The sequence below is a fragment of the Hypanus sabinus genome, chromosome 23 (genome assembly GCF_030144855.1).
Source record: "Hypanus sabinus isolate sHypSab1 chromosome 23, sHypSab1.hap1, whole genome shotgun sequence".
NCBI classification, from domain to species: Eukaryota; Metazoa; Chordata; class Chondrichthyes; order Myliobatiformes; family Dasyatidae; genus Hypanus; species Hypanus sabinus.
Window position 1 is genome coordinate 34,958,891 of NC_082728.1, and position 16,963 is coordinate 34,975,853.

At 41.0% G+C, this 16,963-nt stretch overlaps 1 protein-coding gene across 1 annotated transcript in view; it reads left to right on the top strand.

The window, feature by feature from the left end:
* Nucleotides 1-16,134, top strand: part of usp43a (ubiquitin specific peptidase 43a) — a 452,509-nt gene extending 436,375 nt beyond the window's left edge. Inside the window, exons 14-16 of the mRNA XM_059948710.1 lie at nt 7,124-7,282; nt 12,504-12,662; nt 14,341-16,134. Of these exons, the coding sequence (XP_059804693.1) occupies nt 7,124-7,282; nt 12,504-12,662; nt 14,341-15,602 (1,580 nt within the window). The 3' untranslated portion in view covers nt 15,603-16,134. The remainder of the gene's footprint in view (nt 1-7,123; nt 7,283-12,503; nt 12,663-14,340) is intronic.
* The last annotated feature ends 829 nt before the right edge of the window (nt 16,135-16,963 follow it).

Genomic DNA, 16,963 nt, shown 5'->3' on the forward strand with positions numbered 1-16,963 from the left:
ATGAAGGCCAGTGTGCCAAAAGCTGCCCTCACCATCCTGTCTAACTGTACTGCCAATTTCCAGAAACCATGAACTTCTACTCCTCGTTCCCACTGTTCAGTACTCTCCATTCACTGTGAAAGCTCTTGCCTCATTTATCTTCTGAAAACGTAAGACCTCACAATTAGCCCACTTACCCACTGATCAAGATTCCTCTATAATTCCAAATAAGCTTCTTCACCATTGATGACACCACCTTATTTTAGTGACATCAGCAAACTTACCAAATGCACTAGAATAAGTGGAGCGAGGGTTAATGCTGCTTGTGCATGGGAGGAGGGACACGGGGCTTTGTGAGTCTTACATTTTTCTGTCATTCATTCTTTTGGGCTTTTTCTTCTGTTTTCAAGGTTGTCTGCGGAGAATAAGAATTTCACGTTGTATTACTATATACATTCTCTGATATTAAATGGGACTATTGAACCGTGTACTTTTTCCTCCAGATCATTGACATAGATGACAAACAGCAATGAGGCTAACACCAAGCCTTGGGGAACACCACTAGTCACAGGTTTCCCGTCCTTCTACTATCGCCCTCTGATTCGTACCTTCAAGCCATTTCTGTATCCATCTAGCTAGCTTTCGTTGGATGCCTTGAACTCTAACTTTCCACCTTATCAAAGGCCTTCTAGAAAGGCATCAAAGGCATATATTCCATCTACTGTCCTGCCATCATCAATCATCTTGGTTACCTCTTCAAAAACTCAACCACAATTCTTCAGCAAAGATCTCGAACCCACAGAGCTATGCTAACTGTCCCTAATCAATCCATGTCTTTCCAAATGCTTGTGTATCTTAACCCTCAGAATCTCCTCTTGTAACTTACCTACTAGGCTAAATATTAGACCTAATGGTCTATATTGCCCAGTTTTTCTTTGCAGCCCTTCATAAATAAAGACACAGTATTTGTATTATTTATATGCATATATTTCAGCCAGGACTCCACAATTTATTTTCTAGATCTCTGCAATGTTATTGAAAGTTCTTCCCACTTCCAGTATAACTTTTAATTTCTTGAATTGTCACTGTTATTTTAACAAAATCATGACACTAACAATACTTGAGGTTATCTCTGCTTTCAGTACCTTTAACTGATTGTGTTGCAATGTGTGTAAAAGTGGCCATTGTACTGCTCAGTAATTACAGTTCTATATTAACAATTATTGTGGTTCTGTTTACAGAAGTCCATTTCCGTATTTGGTCACATGCAGCTTTGCAGCTGTCAATTGATTAATTAGATGCACTACAGCCTCAAGACACTGTTTGGACTTCATTTAGCTCTTTTATGCAATGATAAATACATCTTCATTTTACAGACCATGGTTCCTGGGACAGCAGGATGGCAGACAGTTAATTAAATGCCAGCTACTCTCCAAAGATACACTTCAAGATCAGTCAGGAGTTTGATAAGAACTGACATACTATGCCAAGTGAGACTAGTAGGAGCACTGATTTTTTTTCAGCTTTACAGACAGCTCTAGATCTGAGGGGCTTGTGAAGTGGATTCAACTGTCTGTAAGAAGAAGTGGGCAGCAGAGTCTGATGCAAGACTTTGGGACAGCTTATGGGAATCACTGGAGAGGTTTCAGGAACTGAGAAAAGATACCTCAACGTCATTTGGATGGATGGCTCTGAGACTGGAGAGAAGCCAGTGCAGTGTTGAAGTTTTGTCAGCACTGTCAGACAGGATTTGCTGGACACCTACAAGATATTGAAGGAGGGGTTTTGGGAGGTGATCTCACATTGGCAGGATTGAGGGAGGGGAGGATTGGTAGCACTGATAGAGGGTGGGAAGAGCTACCCCTGTTTGGGAGACTCCACCGGCCTCCTGAGAAGGCAAACGTTGGAAGTAGAGCACAGGACACAAGAGAATCTGGAGCAGCAAGCAATCCACAGGAGGAATTCAAGCAGCATCGGCGGGAGGAAAGAAAATGTTAACGATTTGGGTTGAAACCCTGCATCCAGACTAAAGTTGGAGAGGTCAACATCACAAACTGACCAACTTAAACAACTGAAATAAAACTCTGGCCCTTTCTCGAAATCTGATCTTACCATCTCTGTACACAAGATGGTGGTCTAGAAATTCAACCACATTGCATTCTTCCTCAGTAACCCGCACATGAAATGAAGCATCTTTTTTGTTTTTGGAATGTGTCATGATTCCAAATGTTGCAAGGTTTATTTGCATCACCACACCATCAGTCACACATTGGATTACACAAATGCTGCACATACTGTCCATTCTGAGCATGCACAGGATGTGGGCGCAGATGGCCATGCCAGCATTTATTATCTATCCTTAAAGTTCCCCTGAAAGGAAGCAACATCTAAGAATTAACTACCTTGGAGAGTCTGAAGTTGCAGATAGGCCGCACTGGGTAAGGACCACAGGGATCCTTTCTGGGAAGACATTAATGAATTGGACAGGTTTTACGTCAGCATAGTAGTTTTAGCATTAATTTTACTCAGGCTAATTTAAATTAAGTTCCGTTTGAATTCCCCAGATGGGATGTGCATTGTGCTCCTAGATTGTTGGTTCAGAACCCCAACTGGGGGACGCCAAATGTAATGAAAGCCCAGTTTCTGGACACATCTGTCTTAACTTGAACAGTTATCAGCTTTGTTAAATTACACAGCAGAATCAGGCAGTAGTGAATGTAAATTGAAATATTGAACCAAAATTGCTGGATATTGACAAGGAACTTGACCACTGTCATGGAAGATCAGTTTATTTGACATGGTTCTTTATTTTCTGAGTGTTTTATTGTCTGGTGATGAAATCCCAGTATCTTCATTACTGGGAGAATTCCAGTCAACATGAGATGTGATAGGCTCAAATCCTCTATCCAACATTGGTATGCTGGTCATGTCACAGCACAATATAAACCCTTCAAAGAAAAGGTACCTATATCAAGAAAGAGAGTCACTGTTGGGTTAAGGCATGTCCTGGGTGGTGGGGGGTCCTTAATGATGGATGCTGCCTTCTGATGAGATCTCTATATTATACAGCTACAACATGATCGATTGTACAATAAATACCATGGACAGGAACAAATGTGTCATTGCAGGACAATCTACTGCTTCAGCACTATTTTAGACAAGAGTGATTATAAAACTGTAGTCTGCCTTAAAAGCAAGTAGAATTGTACAACCAAATAGCTCCTTAAGCATTTAATCAAGCACCAAAACTTCGCTTTTTATGCTGTGCTAATACCAGAGTTGTAATAACAACAGGAAGTCGTCTTATCAGATTGCATGTGGAGGAGTTTGTTATTGACTATTTCCCGATCATATCTACACCCAACAAACCACACCCCTGTGTGTCTTTCTTACTCTGCATAACAAATTATGAAAATGAACTTGCACATCTTTCACAAATTCTAAAGCAAATTTTACTTTGCATCCTGCTACATGGAGAGGGAGGAACCATCAGTTGGTAAATGTGGTTAAAGACAGATGTACGGCTTTACAACTTGTATGTAAAATGAAGACAAAGATGATGCACACTAAGTTCAGCATGTTAGTTCCACAGTAATAAAAGTGTAACTTTCTCATTCCTTTGCAATAACCTTTGAATCAACTGACCAGTACCTTCTCCTTACTCATTTCTCAATTGTTTACTGGATGGTTTACCTTTAACTCCACTTTTATATTTTGAATTATAGTCAAAATATTCATAGCAATGACACTGAGACACCACGAGGCTTTACCCTAGTTCTTCCACTTTATTTATTATTGCAGACCACCAACAACAATCTGAAGACATTTGCACTCTGTAGCCACTTTATTAGGTGTAGGAGTGGAGCCCAGAGTGGTGTCCTGCTGCTGCAGCCCATCCTCTTTAAGATTGTTGTGCTTTAAGAGATGCTGCTCTACAGGCCACTGTTGTAATGCAGTCTGCTGAGTTCCACCAACATCTTGTGTGTGCAAAGTGTGGTAATTTGAGTTACTGTCACTTTTCTGTTACTTTAAACTAATCTGGCCATTCTCCTCTGACCTCTCTCACTAACATGGCGTTTTTGCCCACAGAACTCAAAAGGTTTCAAAGGTACATTTAATGTCGGAGAAATGTGTATAATATACATACTGAAATGATTTTTCTTCGCAACCATCCATGAAAACAGAGGAGCGCCCCCAAAGAATGAATGACAATTAAATGTTAAAACCCCAAAGTCCCCCCCACCAGGCTCCCCTCCCTCCTGCGCATAAGTGGCAGCAAAGCAACAATGTCCCCTTCCGCCACCAGCAAAGAAAATGTATCGGCACCCCCCCACCGAGCACTCGAGTGTGAGCAAAGCAACAGCAAAGGCAGAAACTTGCAGTTACCCCAAAGATCACTTGTTCACTTTGGTATTCAACATACCACAGGCTCTCTCTCCCTCTCCCTATTAAGGGAGAAAGAGGTATCTCCGTTTCATAGCGAGAGGGGGGACAACACAAACAACTCACTGGTTTACGATGTTAAAAGTCCATTGCGTCGTTTTTTCTGAGCTCTGTGCCCAAAGATCTCAGGTCTCTGGGCACACAGCCAGAGATCTTCTGTCTCCAGCGACACACCGATCTCCTGCAGAGGCACCGACCTCCGACCACCCCATCTCCAGAGCCATGAAATTTTGGTCTTCCAAAGGTGAGCGAAGCTCTTAGGCCAAGCTCTTGGTGTGCCAAATAACGGCTGGCTGTGAAACCCCAAGAGCGGGTCCCATTCCCGCAAAGAACCATAGTCCGCGTGTAACTCCAGGTCAGTGTCTTCAAAAGAGCCCTAAAAGGAAAAATAGAGATATTAAAGATGGAAATAGAGCTGTTTCCAAAGATGCAAGCAAAGGAGTCGCCGTTAGGCACCATTAATCCTCCTAAGCTCCTGCCCCTAACTGACACATACTTGATTTTTTTCTGTTTTTCTCAGCATTCTCTGTAAACTAGAGACTCGTTGTGCATGAAAATACCAGGAGATCAGCAGTTCCTGAGATATTCAAACCACCCCATCTGGCACCAACAATAATTCCATGATCAAAATCACTTAGATCACAATCCTTCCCCATTCCATTGTTTGGTCTGAACAACAACTGAACCTCTTGACCACGTATGCAAGCTTTTATGCATTGAGTTGCAGCAGGTATAAAGGTGTACCTAATAAAGTGGCCATTGAGTATATATCAATGCAGGTCTGCCCCTCTGCCATCCTTCACTGACTCTCTGTCAGATTGCTAACCTGACAGAAATGAACAGCAATGGCACAAGCCACTGGTACCTGGACAACAGGATCTAATGCTAACACATCAGTGCTATTAGTCACAACGTTGATTCAAGTGATGGCTTTATCTGATTTCACAGACCTAATCATTTGAAAAACTGTTTAAAATGTTTCTGGTAGACTGAGACTGTCATTGTTGTCTGGGAAAGTGTTTGGCTTAAATTTAAACATCAGGGACAGAAAGATCCATTACTGAGATGCAACAGATTTCTTTCTGTATTATGAAAACCAGCTTGCATCCATTCTTGTTAATGACCTTTATTGTACTTTGTTAGTATTAAGAGTGCAAATTCATGAATTGAACATTGGAAATATTTATACATTGTGACTTTGTAGAATAGCAATAACAAGATTTCAATCATCTATATTTACTAGTAACAAACAATCCACTGAATGAATAACAGGCCTAGCAACATCTGTGCGGCAAAAGAATTTTCAAAATCTTAGGTTGTAGACTCTTGTGAATCCATCTATATTTGTTATCTATGACTAAGTCTTTCTCAACTTAAGCATTTCCCAAGGTGATTTGTAATCAGTTCATTGAGTACGTCATATGGTATTTTGGTGAAGTGCACCATCCAATTTACAGCAAGAAACAGCAATGATAGCATCGACTGAATGATACATTCATGGTGTGACACCAGGGGAAATCCCCTACACTTCCCTACATACCCCCATGTCCATAACAGAGGAAATGGGGTCTTCCTTTATCATCTTATTTCAAAGAGAGTATCCGCTCAGTCACTTCGATTATCACTGAAATTAAAGTTGCATCACTGACCTTCAAATTTAGAGGAAGTTGGCTTATCCACAAATAAAGGTTGATGTCATATGAAGTGATTCAGTTGGCTAGCGCACATCCTATCTATTTTGAAACTTCAAAACACACCCGTGTAGTGACTGTAGAATTGAGAGGATATATTTTGCCTAAGGTGCAACATTTTTGGAAGAGTAACTGTGATGTTGAGTGATAAACCTGTGTATAAGTTATGTGACTTTTTTTGTTTGACAACATGGGACAGCTTCAGTGGTGTGTTGATAATCCAAGCCCATAGCAAGGTACAAGCTAAAGCCAAGAGGGTAACAGGCGTATAAAGTTAAATTTTTAAAGTTTGATTAATTTTTCTCTCATTCATAAATCTTTTCAAGCACTCACTATTCCTGTCAAAGAAGAAAATGAAGTGAGTTTAATCTCCAATTTAGCTACTCTAAAGAAAAAACATTGCTCATTTGCACTGTACCCATCAAAAAGACTAAACTTGCAAAATGTTCTGAGAACTAATAGGTCAGGGCAGGGTGGGGTGAGAAAGCTCAAAAACATCATCATTTAAAGTTTAAAAAAAAGCACAAAATGTTACCATTGACTTTCATGAGGCCAGTAAGACCATAGGACGTTGGAACAGAATTAAGCTACTCAGCCCATAAAATCTGCTCAAATGCCTGATTTATTATCCCTGTCAATCCCATCCTCCTGCCTTCTCCCTGCAAGCTCTGACACCCTTATTAATCATGAACCTATCAACCTCCACTTTTAATTATACCAAGTGGCTTGGCCTCCACATCTGTTGGTGGCAATGAACTTCGCAATTTCACCAGCCTCTCGTTAAAGAGATTCCTTCTCATCTCTGTTCGACATCCTTGTCTTCGGAGGCTGTGGCCTCTGGTCCGAGACTCACTTAAATGAGTACAAACAGCTGTGTACATGTATCATAATTGCAAAATAAACATTTTAAGAGATTTTAACTACTGAATAAGTCTATAGTGCAGTTGGATAGAAATGCATTAGAACAGCTATTTGCTTCTGATTTATTGATTTCACTCTGTGTTTACCAGCATTCTGCAGAAACTCTGTGGACGGGCAGTGGTATGGTTATGACGACAGTAATGTAGAATTGATTCCAGAAGAAGAGATCTGCACACGTAGTGCCTACATACTCTTTTACCAGAAAAGGAACACCATTCCACCCTGGTCAGCCAACAGCTCTGTAACAGGTGCGTGGAGGTTTGTTACAATCATGACATGGTATTCAACAGGCCACTCTTTTCAGTCTAATGTACTTGGAAGTGTCAACAAAATACACAAGCAGTTGACCAAATCGGTTTCCTGATAAACCTGCAAATGGATCATGGAGGGAATGAATTCAAGCACAGAGTGAGTGGAGAGGAGTCGGGGAAAGAGGGCATGTTAATCATGATTGGGAGAAAGGATCAGAGGTAAGAGGCCAGAAAGAAAGATCATCAAGTTAGTGGTGAAGAAACTGGAGAGAGAAATCTGCACTGTTGAGAGACGGCAAGATGGCATTAGGAAGAGACTTGCATAATGGGAAGATAATTGGGGAAGGGCAGAAAGAAGAGGGGAATGGCGAGTCGCGAATGGGGAGAAGTTTTGCATAATGCTGGGTGGATGATCTGTGCATCAACAGCCAGAGACTGGGTGGGATTGATCATTAAGAAAGGGAGCCTACCTGAAGAAGATTTCCTGGTAGCAACCCAGGTAAGACTGAGCACCAAAACTGGTGTCACCCATTAGACCTGCTTCAGTCTGTCAGGCATTTCATTTTCAGGCCCAATCTCTTCATAAATTTTGCAAGTAACAACAAGTTTTTGTGCTGCTTGTGTTCAATGGCTTTCCTGCATATCTGTGTTGTACACATGGAGAGCTCTCACTACAGCTGTGATTTGAGCTCCAATTATGACCTCATAATGCCAAATTTGCACTACCCTAGAAAGGTTGAAGAGGAAACTTTTAAAAACTTCTAGAATTGAAAGGTGTAATTATGAGCATAATTCAAATAATATAAAGTTGTTAGAACACAGGGGACTCAACCGTGGATTATACAATTATGAAGAATCTAGACAGGGTCAATAAGAAGGATCTATTTCCCTTCTCAGAAGGGTCAAAAAGAGTTAATGTAACTGGGTGAAGGATTAGAGGGCAGATGAAGGATTTTGTTTTCGCCCAGAGTGTCATAGAGGTTTGGAACTTGCTGTCCAATGGTCAAAGCAGAAATCTTCAGCACTTTTAAATAGTAGTTGGATGTGTAGTTGAAGAGTCATAAGTGACAAGGCCATCGATCTAGTGCTCGTAGGTGAGAATAGGTTTGAAGTGTCACTCAGAGAAATTGGGTTATATACACCAGCCAAGGTTTCTTTTTAAGCAATTCTATTTTTTAGCATATGAAAGATGTGCATGCAGTAGAATATGTAGTTTAGTTAGCACACAACACCGAAAAGGCATAGACTATTGTTTATAAGTACTACAAATATTTTGACAAGTGAGCATAGGATGTTATACTTAACCGTATGAAATTAAAGATAGGATTTATTTTGGGTTTTGTTTCATGCAGAGTAACTGACTTAGGTTTAGTGTACTTGAACTGTTTAGGAAGAGGACATGAGGTAGCATTGAGCTGGGAAAGTGGTTAATTGAAGTGGGTCTTGATGATTCATTTTGTAGATTGGTCACATGAATAAGGTACACTTCTGTCAAGATTGGTTAATGGTAAACAAGCTAACACCAAGACATAAGTACATGGCTGTGTAGAACAACAGGTTGTTGTTATGAGCAAAAAGATATGTGAGATAATTTGCAACCTCAGTGAAGAAAGATACACTCACAAAATGGCTTTATCAACCTACAAGTGCTGTGCCACATGCTTTTAATTTTGAAAAGAAAGGACAGATACCACTGAAGCATCAATTGTTATGTTGCATAAATGAACAAATTTTCACAGAAACAACAAATTACCAATGGATTTTGAAAAGGAAATCCTTGGCGAATTTTGCACCAATTTTATTTTTTTGTGCTGAACACTGAAAAGTTGACTTCATCTGTCATTCTGAAAGTTGATCATTAATACTGATCACATCTGCTGTTAAGGAACATTTGAATACAACTCTTGCCTTTTCACATTTGAGAGACAAATGAGCAGCTAGTCAGACCCGCAGTTAACTATGATGATACAATAATATATATGCATTTTTAATTTGTAGGACAGAAGTCTCAGAGCAGCTTGCTTTAGCTGGGTGCCTGGTTCATTCACCATGATAAGGAGTTAAGCAGTAAAGCCTTCAATAACTGTCCAAGTTTGCTTGTAGATCTGTAGCTTCCTATGTAACTGTTCTGACATATTAATAAAGAAGTACTTTCCCTAATCAACAAAAAAATTATTTCAGCATTAATTCCAAGTACTTTATGAGTTAGATTTTTAGCCACAGAAATATGGAGCTCCTGCTTGTGTTTTTAGTTAGTGTAACATTTGCCAATTAGTGAATGAAGAATTTACTCTTCTTGGTGTCCCCATACCAACCTATTCCTGAGAGCTGCCTCCTTCAGGAAGAAAATTGGGTCCTGTTTTGCACTTGCAGATCAATTTTACATAACTGAAAAGTGATCTGGAGAACAACCAGAGGTTAAAGCGATGGGGATGAGCCCCTTTGTACAGTTTCTTTTGTGGGCCCACTTGTAGGTTTCTGCAAATGAAATAAAGTGAGGCATTTTCTGTTTAACAAAACTTGTACCACATTTCAATGAACTCCAAACCCTACACAGCAAAAGTGCACTAAAAAATCTTTTACATAATCACGTCTTCGCATCAGACCAGCCTCAAAGTGAAACCCCATCTCAATATCGGTGGTTATGACTTTTGTACATTTCACCTAGTTAATCTACACAGCCCCCCCCCCCCCCCCAGAGTTCACTAAAATATCGGTGTTGTGAGCCTGTCTGGAACTTGGATGAGCTGCATGGCTCTGGTCCTGTGTTCCATGATTGAAGGAATGGCAGGTGCCTCTGGCTCATCCAAAGGTGCATTGACATGTTCATTGGTCATGTTGTGATTCCAGCAGATTACTGCAAATCTTGGTGGGCCCGTTTAAGGCGATCTACTGAAATACATTCAGGTTTACCCCTCTTATGTGTGATGATAGTCTTTTTTGCCCCGTTACAAAACAGGGAACGGGAGTCCAAGGGAACGTTGATGTGCATCGTGGCGGACAAAAACAAACAAGGCAGAATGTGGGTCAGCAGGTACTTGAGTGCTGTAAGCCATGTTGTAGTGAGGAATAGGTGAAAAGCAATTGTATTTACTGAGGGGGCTAGAATGCTGTTGAGAGGCTGACCAGGCAGTTGTAGCATTAGGAATGAAATCGCCTGGCACTTGTAATGGCAGCCCATATGCTATTGCAGGTCCTTCTTTAGGGCAATTCTGAGCCCCAGCAGGACCCATGGGAGCCGGCAACAGTCAGGGAAGCCCTCAGAGCAGCCTTTAAGGAGCGGTAAAACTGCTTGCATAGGCCGTTGGACTGCAGTTGGAGTGATGTATCCTAACACCGAGGTTCTGAGTCATCGCAACACAGAGTACTAAAGTGAATTGGGGACTGATCAGAGGAAATATCAGATAGTGTGCGAAACCGAGCAACCCAGCTGCTGATAAACGCCTGAGCCATGTCTGCGGCTATGGTCGATACTAGAGAGATGAATTCTGGCCACGTGGTGATACAGTCCACCATGGTAAGGAGGTGCGTGAAACTGTCAGATGGGGAAGAGGACCAGCAAGGTTCACATTGACATGATCAAATCATCGCTCAGGACCTTCTGAACATAATGATTAACTTTTGCCTGCTGACGGTCCACGCAAGCTGCAGTCCAATCATGCACGTCCTTTCTGAGGCCATGCCAAACAAACTCTAGCGCAGCCAGTTTCTGTGAGGCCTTCTGGCCCCGATGCGAGGGACCATGTATGGAATCGAAAACAGTCTGTCTCCAGTTTGCGGGCACGATAGGGAAATAGCAACCAGTTGAGGCATCACACAGGAAAGAAACCCTAGCCCTCCTGAACTTAATGTCAGTCAACTGAAGGCCCGTGTCTGCTGTTCAGTAAGCCTGGACCTCTTGGTAATAACTTGGTTGGCTGCCACATTGGCATAAGCCTCCCCAATGTGTACAGGCTCAATGGTGGCCGTGAGAGGAATCGACCACAACATTATTTTTCCCCTTGTTGGGGGCCTAGCTGACTGGGCTTATTGAGGCAGAGAAAGGAGGAGGTGTGATGCATCGCTGCCCAGCTGAGTGTAGACTGTCAGCCATTTTAGCAAGCTCCCTATAGTGTATCAGGGGGGAATTAGTGAGGCCTAAGTGAACTGGATCAGGCATTTGTTGCATGAAGAGTTCCTTGAAATTAGACAAGGATGGTAATATGCCAGGAAACAGTGTGTGGTCCATTAGCTCCAAAGTCTTACCATTACCGAGACCAGGTAAGGAGAGCAACTGTTTGGCGTACTCCATAGTCCAAAAGTCCGTAAAAGGTGAGTTTTCAATGATCAATATTTATCGTGTTCAGGCAGGTGTTCAAGCAGACTCACCACTCTCACAGCCCTGGAATTGCTTAGCGACGCTACCACATAGAAATATTTGGTGTTGTCGGCGGAGATATCTCGCAAAGCAAGCTGGGCCTCTGCTTGTACAAACCAAGCAATGGCATTTTGCTCCCTAAACTCCAGCAGTTTCAAAACGACTGTGTTGGCCAGCATACTCAATAACTCTGGAATCATCCTAGAGCATTGGGTTTAACAACGTAGGTTTCCACTAAAGTGAGGCATTTTATGTTTAACGGAACCCGTAACACAATTTATTGAATTCCAAAACCTACACAGCAAATGGGCTAAAAGCCTTTTACGTAATAGCATCATTACATCAGACCAGCCTCTTAAAGCAAAACCCCAACTCACTGTTGGTGGTTGTGAACTATGGACATTTCTACCCTACAGATCTCACAGGCATCTGTGATACTTCCTTAGCCTGGCCTACCCATACCCTCATTTCACTCCTCATTTCAACCCTGATCATGGGCCCTTAACTCCAGCACCTACTAACCCATTAATATGCCATTCTGGCACTCACTGGCCATGCAATAAATCTGTCCATCAGCTGGACAGGAGGCATAACATCACCAGGACTTCCACATTCAAGATAGCCGGGATCCTCAGCCTTATACAGCATCACTCACACCTAAATTTGGGAAGTTATTTAGGAAATTATGAACATCAACTTGTAATGAAGGGGCAGCTAATGAAGTAATTGTTCATTTCATCCCAAAATGTGATTGACAAATGTAATTTCCAGATTTGGCCAGGGTTGTAGCAGACCTAGAATGCTCCATAGAAGTTCTATGGTTTAATCTCATCGCTTATGTAATTATTTCTTATCATGCAGGTTCCACAAGTTCGTCAATCTCTGATCATTGGCTTAACCGACTAACTGGAGACAGCAAACGAGGGAGCCTAGTATCTCGAGGGTCCACGAATTGCACGTCCCTTCCTTCATCTCCAGAATCTCCTGTCTTCCCTGATAATCCGATAAAGGATAAAAATGGTATGACGAATTCAAAGTAGGGACCCCTGGTCATTACTGTTAGGGGTAGGGAGAGAATTCCTCAGTACTGCTTAACCATGACTGAGGACACAAAGGAATACAGATGCTGGAAGCTGGAACATAAAATGAACTAGGGGAACTCAGCTGGTCAGGCGGCATCTGAAGAAAGAAATGGTTCAGGCTGAGTCCTTTCATCTCGACTAAAAGAGTTTACGGAAGATAGTGAATGAATGAATGAATGAAATTATTTTATTTTGGTCAGTACAAACATAACGAAAAGCATCATTTTCCAACAATGATTTCATAGGACAGAATTACAACAAAAAAAAGATATTCTTTAAAACAGACCGAAGGGGTGTAGCCTGAAGCTACAGCTTATTACGCCTACCCCTCTTACTCATCACATCAAAAACAAAAAATTTCATAATCTTTTAACACAATACCCAATTCCAAATATCAAGTATTTACATTACTCCCATTCATTTTAAATCATTATTTTATATTTGTTCATTAAATAATTTTTAAATAATTTTTTAATCTTGTTAAGTGGAGTGCATGTTTTTCAGTTCTTACCACAACTGTTCCATAGTCGGTAGGAAGAGGTGAGGGGGAAGGTTGGGGTAAGAGCTGGCAAGCAGTAGATGGATCCAGAGGGGAATAGATTGTTTGGCTTATGAGTCAGGTGGGGGAGGGAAGGGTAGTAAGACCAATAGAGGCTGGGAGATGATCAAAGTGTTTCAGATGATGGAATCTGGTAAGAACAAGGATGGTGGGAAGCTGAGAACAGTGGGAGGGGGGAGGAGGATAGAAGTTTGCAATGAGTAGATGGAGTAGGTGAGGAAATAGAAGGTCATAGGGGTCATTTGGAAAGAAAGGGTTGTATGAGAGGACCTGGATAGTTCAGAAGGAGACAGAAAGAGATAGAGGGTAGCTCATTACCTGAAATTTGAGAAGTCAGTGTTCATTCCATGGCATTGTAGACAGCCCAAGTGGAATATGAGGTGCTACTTTGATAGTCTGCGTCTGGCTTCACCCTGCTAGTGGATAAGACTGAAGCCAGACAGGTCAGTGTGGGAATGAGGAATGGTAGTAGGAAATTTAAAATAAATAACACACAACCATCTTCTAGTCCACAACATGAAGTTCAGGTTGTGAATTGTAAGGATTCTCTTCGGCACTTGCATGTGCAGCAGATCTGAATGCCACTCTGCTGTCGTAGATTGGTAACTCAGCGGCTTTGACATCACCTTTTCTAAACTGACTGGGCACATTGAGCTAGAAATGGTCAATTTAGGGAACAGGTGGGAGGCACACCTTTTCTTGTCAAAACTACTAAACTGCCTGCCCCATAAAATCCACCTGAACTATCTGGAAGAATCTGCAATTCCCACAATGGTCTTATTAGCACCTCAGAACCCATCAGGTTTGCTGGAATCAGTTCATCTTCAATCCCAGAGACAGCTGAAGAAGAAAATATTCAAGTACAAACTCCTGACCCTCCTCCATCTTGTAGCCTGCTTTCCTTCATATAAATGTTGTTTTTGCAAGGTTGTAAATTTGTTACTGGTAAAAGTAATCTTTGCAAGTGTGCCAGCTTTTGAAAATATTAACTAGAAAAATGTAAGTTATTTAGGTTGTTTGGAAAACCCTTTAACTGACAGTCTTCTGATCTTCCTAGGGGGATTTGAACTACGTCCTTTTGTACGTGGTATTCAAGGAAGGAGCATTAGTATGAAAGGATCATCTTCTGCTGCAGCACCTAAAAATGCAATTCTTAAAAACACAACTCTACGTTGGTCACTGGGATCCAAGGACAGACCAAAATCAATGCCTGGTGCCTTGGTTGAGTATTTGGAATCTGGTCGTAGACCCAGGTGCACAAAAGAGTCCATTGTCCCAATAATGACAGGTTCTACTGACCTTGACTCTCTGCCAACCACAGACAAACCAACACAGCTTAATTCAGATAGCTATGTTGACAGTACAAAGCAGACAGGAATGGGATTGAGTGTAGATTACTGCGTAAGTACTGCTGGAAACAGGGATGGAAATGCTCCCATTGAGCGAGCCTCCGACTCTTCAAACAACCTTCAGAGAAGATGTAGCAAAGAGAATTCCATAGATGAAAAGACAAGTACACTGAAGAGAAATAGTAAACAAAGAGGCCCTGGAACCTTGCAAAGAAAATCATCGAAACTAACAGTTGATAAATCAGAAGGGTATAAAGGTACACCACCTGTCAAAACAGAAGAACCTTTACAACTAAGGGATGACAGAATAAGTAAGAGTATTAGTGGATATAGTATTGGTTCCGTGAGCAGCTTGGCTCTGAGTGACACTTTGAAGAGAAGAAAAGGACATCATGGTGTTGAGAAGTTGGAAAAATCTCCCTCCTTGAGGAGCTCAGATGTTGAACCAATTTCAGCTTTGATCTTTCAAGAAGCAGAGAAGGATTGTAAGACTGAAGAAGCAAAGCTGAATGACAGAAAGTTTACATTTTTGAAAACAAACTTTTTGAGGAAGGATTCCAAAAAGCAAGGTGAATTTGACAAATGTCGGACTGTCGAAGTTATCAGTGGGTCATCTAGAATATCTCTCTCCAATGGAGCATTGAATGGTAAGCAGAGGGCAGACTCTATAAATGAGTGCAGAGCAAAATTAGATGCAAATGGAGCCAAAAACACTATAAAAAATAGAGAAGGATTGAACAATGGCAGACTTAGTATTTCAGGACAAGAAATTCGACGATCACAGAGCTCATCCAATATAGTGGTTAAGGATGACTTGACCTTGAAGAGATCAACATCACTTCAGAAGAATGGACCAATTTCTCAACAAGCTAGAAATCTCCATATGGAAAAGTATGGTACAATGCAGAGGATGAGATACAGTACTTCCTCACTCGGAAGGAAAAAACCTGTGCCTGAATCAAGTTTTTAACAACTGTGGATTGAATGAACATAATGAAGTGATTGTAGTTTTATAATTAGCTGCACTATTTTTCTGTTCCTTGTTTTACATTCTTCAATTAATATCCAATATTTGTAAGTAATGTTTGAAATTTTACACCTATCTAAAGACAAATGTAAGATTATATAGATTTGTTAACTTTCGGTGATTATGAGCTCAGATGTTTCCCTTTAATATAATTGGCTTATTTTAATCAGAATGCAATAAGATTTTAATGTAGCTGAAACTCAAATAATATTCAAAATCTACAGCAAGCTTATTAACAAATTTTACTCACTAATTTGTTATAAAAGAATACTTTTGTAAAAAAACAAGTTTGTATTGTAGATACATTTGAATGGTGTAGGTATAAACAAAAATATCAATATTTACAGAAGAGGAAGTCTTTTTGCTGCCTAAAACTGAATGTCATCTGTTAACATCTATAATGTATTAAACCATCTTTATGTAAAGGAACATGGCACAAAGTTTACTATTGATTAAACATTATCAGAGTACTGAACATTTACTGTAAAGTGCTTGTTTTATTCAGGAATGATCCAAGTTCTTCAAACCTTCAAGAATCATTCTTCCAAGATCACCTTCAGGAAGCGCATGGTTAGTGTTTGAGCTCACATTCACAAACCCATCTGCTGATGCCTTGCCTAAGTGTGATCCTCTCTATGCAAGTTTGTTCAAGCTATTTCAGCTTTACAATGAGAAGGGTCTTCACTCGAGACTCATACAAATGCAGTCTCCAATCAGGAATGGGGAGATAGAGTTAGATGGATAGATAGATAGCCAAGCCAGAGTACAATTCACAACAGAACACTGCCTCAAGCAGAACTGCAGTTATTTCAAACAGTTGGGGTTCAGCACAGTACCTTAGGTTCTTCAAAGGACACAGTATTTGGTTGCTGAATCATCAGGTGCATGTAGGTGCCAGTTCATTTGGAACATGATCTAAGTGCTGCTTATATTAAAGTAGTGAATCAAATTTGGAGACATAGGAGCAGAATTAGGCCATTTGGCCCCTTGTGTCTGCTCCACCATTCCATCATAGCTGATTTGTTATCCCTCTCAACCCCATTCTCCTGCCTTCTCCCCATAATCTTTGACACCCTGACTAATCAAGAACCTATCCAACTCCGCTTTCAATATTCTCAATAACTTGGCCTCCTCACAGCATTGAATTCCATAGATTCACCACCACCTGGCTAAATAATTCCTTCTCATCTCTGTTTGAACGGCACATCATTCTATTCTGAGGCTGTGCCCTCTGATCCTAGACACTCTCACTATAGTAAACATCTTCTCCACATCCACTCTATTTAAGCCTTTCAATATTTGGT